The sequence below is a fragment of the Aptenodytes patagonicus genome, unplaced genomic scaffold (assembly GCF_965638725.1).
Source record: "Aptenodytes patagonicus unplaced genomic scaffold, bAptPat1.pri.cur scaffold_78, whole genome shotgun sequence".
In the NCBI taxonomy this organism is placed as follows: domain Eukaryota; kingdom Metazoa; phylum Chordata; class Aves; order Sphenisciformes; family Spheniscidae; genus Aptenodytes; species Aptenodytes patagonicus.
This window is the reverse complement of record NW_027472027.1, coordinates 411391-413560: the sequence shown is the minus strand read 5'-3', so window position 1 is coordinate 413560 and position 2170 is coordinate 411391. Positions and strand designations below refer to the sequence as shown.

Sequence of the window (2170 nt, the reverse complement as noted above, 5' to 3'; positions counted from 1 at the left end):
GAGCACACGGCCGGTGGGATGGGGTCTGTGAGCACTGGCAGGGAGGAGGCTTGGGGACAGGGAAACAGCTCCTGGCAGGGACAGCTCCAGGCAGCAGAGACATGGGCAGGGGCTGAGGCAGAACTGCTACCAGAATCACCATGGGAGGGGAATTCAGGCACCTCCCTGCCATCCCTTGCAGTGCAGATGCCTTCCCCAGAGCAGCCCCTGGTCTCCTCTTCCACCCAGTAGAGCTTCTGCCCTCAAGGCTGTAGGGTCTTGGGTTGAGTCACCTCCTTAGCAGCTAAATCCTAAGAAGGAGAAACTCCCAAGTGCCATTTGTCTGTCCCTGTCCTCCCTCAGCAGCAGCACTGGGGCATTTCTCCATCTTTCCCTCCTGCCCATGCTGCCTTTGTTCTGCCCCTCACACTCTCTGGAAGCAAGGGGGGTGCCGATGCAGCTCACACACCAATGCAGCAGGTCTTGCCACGCAATTGTGTCCACGGGAGCAAAGTCCATCAGTCTGTCTGACCCTGTGGGTCTCTGGACAGTGCCGTGTGTGGGGCTGAGGAGTAAGCTGTCTCTGCTCAGGTCACTACAGTTTTAGCACGTCCAGGAGTTTCCCTGGGGTTCTCCTGCTGGAAGATGCTGAGCAGCTCCTCTTCATTACAAGTGGATAACACGTGAGGTAAACAGTGAATTTCAGAAGCTGTCACTCCCTTTCCCAGGTGCCCGCTGCTGTAGAGCTGGGATGACTCCTTGGGAGCTCATGGGCAGAGCCCTGCTCCTAACGGCACATTTGGCTAGTAAAAGCAGAACACCAGCCAGGGAGATGTATGAAGGTCCTGAAAGGAAAGGGAGAGACAATATGTGTTTGGGGGGCAGGGAAGGGAAAGAGATTTTCGCAGAGCAGTCCTAACTTGTGAGTGCGATTTCCTCCTTTGGCAGTACCTCCTGAACAAAGGGATCAGATGTCCAACAGCAGCTCCATCACCGAGTTCCTCCTCCTGGCATTTGCAGACACAGGGGAGTTGCAGCTTTTACACTTCTGGCTCTTCCTGGGCATCTACCTGGCTGCATTCCTGGGCAATGGCCTCATCATCATAGCCATAGCCTGTGACCACCACCTCCACACCCCCATGTACTTCTTCTTCCTCAACCTCTCCTTCGTTGACCTGGGCTCCATCTCCACCACTCTCCCCAAAGCCATGGCCAATTCCCTCTGGGAGAATGGGGCCATTTCCTACCCAGGGTGTGTGGCCCAGCTCTTTTTCTTTTTCTTTTTTATATCAGCTGAGTATTTTCTTCTTACTGTCATGGCCTACGACCACTATGTTGTCATCTGCAAACCCCTGCACTATGGGACCCTCCTGCGCAGCAGAGCTTGTGTCCATGTGGCAGCAGCTGTCTGGGGCAGTGGGTTTCTCAATGCTGTGCTACAAACTGCCAATACATTTTCACTACCATTCTGCCGAGGCAATGCCCTGGACCAGTTCTTCTGTGAAATCCCCCAGATCCTCAAGCTCTCCTGCTCAGAGTCAGACTACCTCAGGGAGGTTGGGCTTCTTGTGCTTAGTGCCTGTTTAGCATTTGGGTGTTTTGTTTTCATTGTGCTGTCCTACGTGCAGCTCTTCAGGGCCGTGCTGAGGATCCCCTCCGAGCTGGGACAGCATAAAGCCTTTTCCATGCGTCTTCCTCACCTGGCCGTGGTCTCCCTATTTGTCAGCACTGGCATATTTGCCCTCCTGAAGCCCCCCTCCATTGCTTCCCCATCCCTGGACCTGGTGGTGTCATTTCTGTACTCGGTGGTGCCTCCAGCAGTGAACTCCCTCATTTACAGCATGAGGAATCAGGAGCTCAAGGACGCCCTATGGAAACTGGCACAATGGACACTGTTTCACTGGCAATACCCTGCCTCCCCTTCTCTGCACATTTCCCAGAATTTATCTTAGGCCAGTAGTGTGCTGTTTTCCCTTGTGATCATCCTACTTATACATAATTTTCTGGGTTTATACTGTTTCTCTTGAGGCTTGATCCTGTTGCATCTGACCCTTGCACAACACTGTGTCAAATGTGACCTGTCCAAATGCAGCTCTTCAAGAAAAAGGCATGTCCCAGGTGCAGTGCCTGAAGGCTGAGCTCTTTCTCCAAAGCTGCCGCCAAGAAAATGTCCAAGAAATTGGTCTTTTAA

General features: G+C 53.2%; 1 protein-coding gene across 1 annotated transcript; it reads left to right on the top strand.

The window, feature by feature from the left end:
* The first annotated feature begins 896 nt into the window (after window positions 1-896).
* Window positions 897-1931, top strand: LOC143173438 (olfactory receptor 14A16-like). The gene has a single exon (XM_076363690.1). It carries the CDS (start codon window positions 951-953, stop codon window positions 1929-1931), a length of 981 nt encoding a protein of 326 aa, XP_076219805.1. The 5' UTR covers window positions 897-950.
* The last annotated feature ends 239 nt before the right edge of the window (window positions 1932-2170 follow it).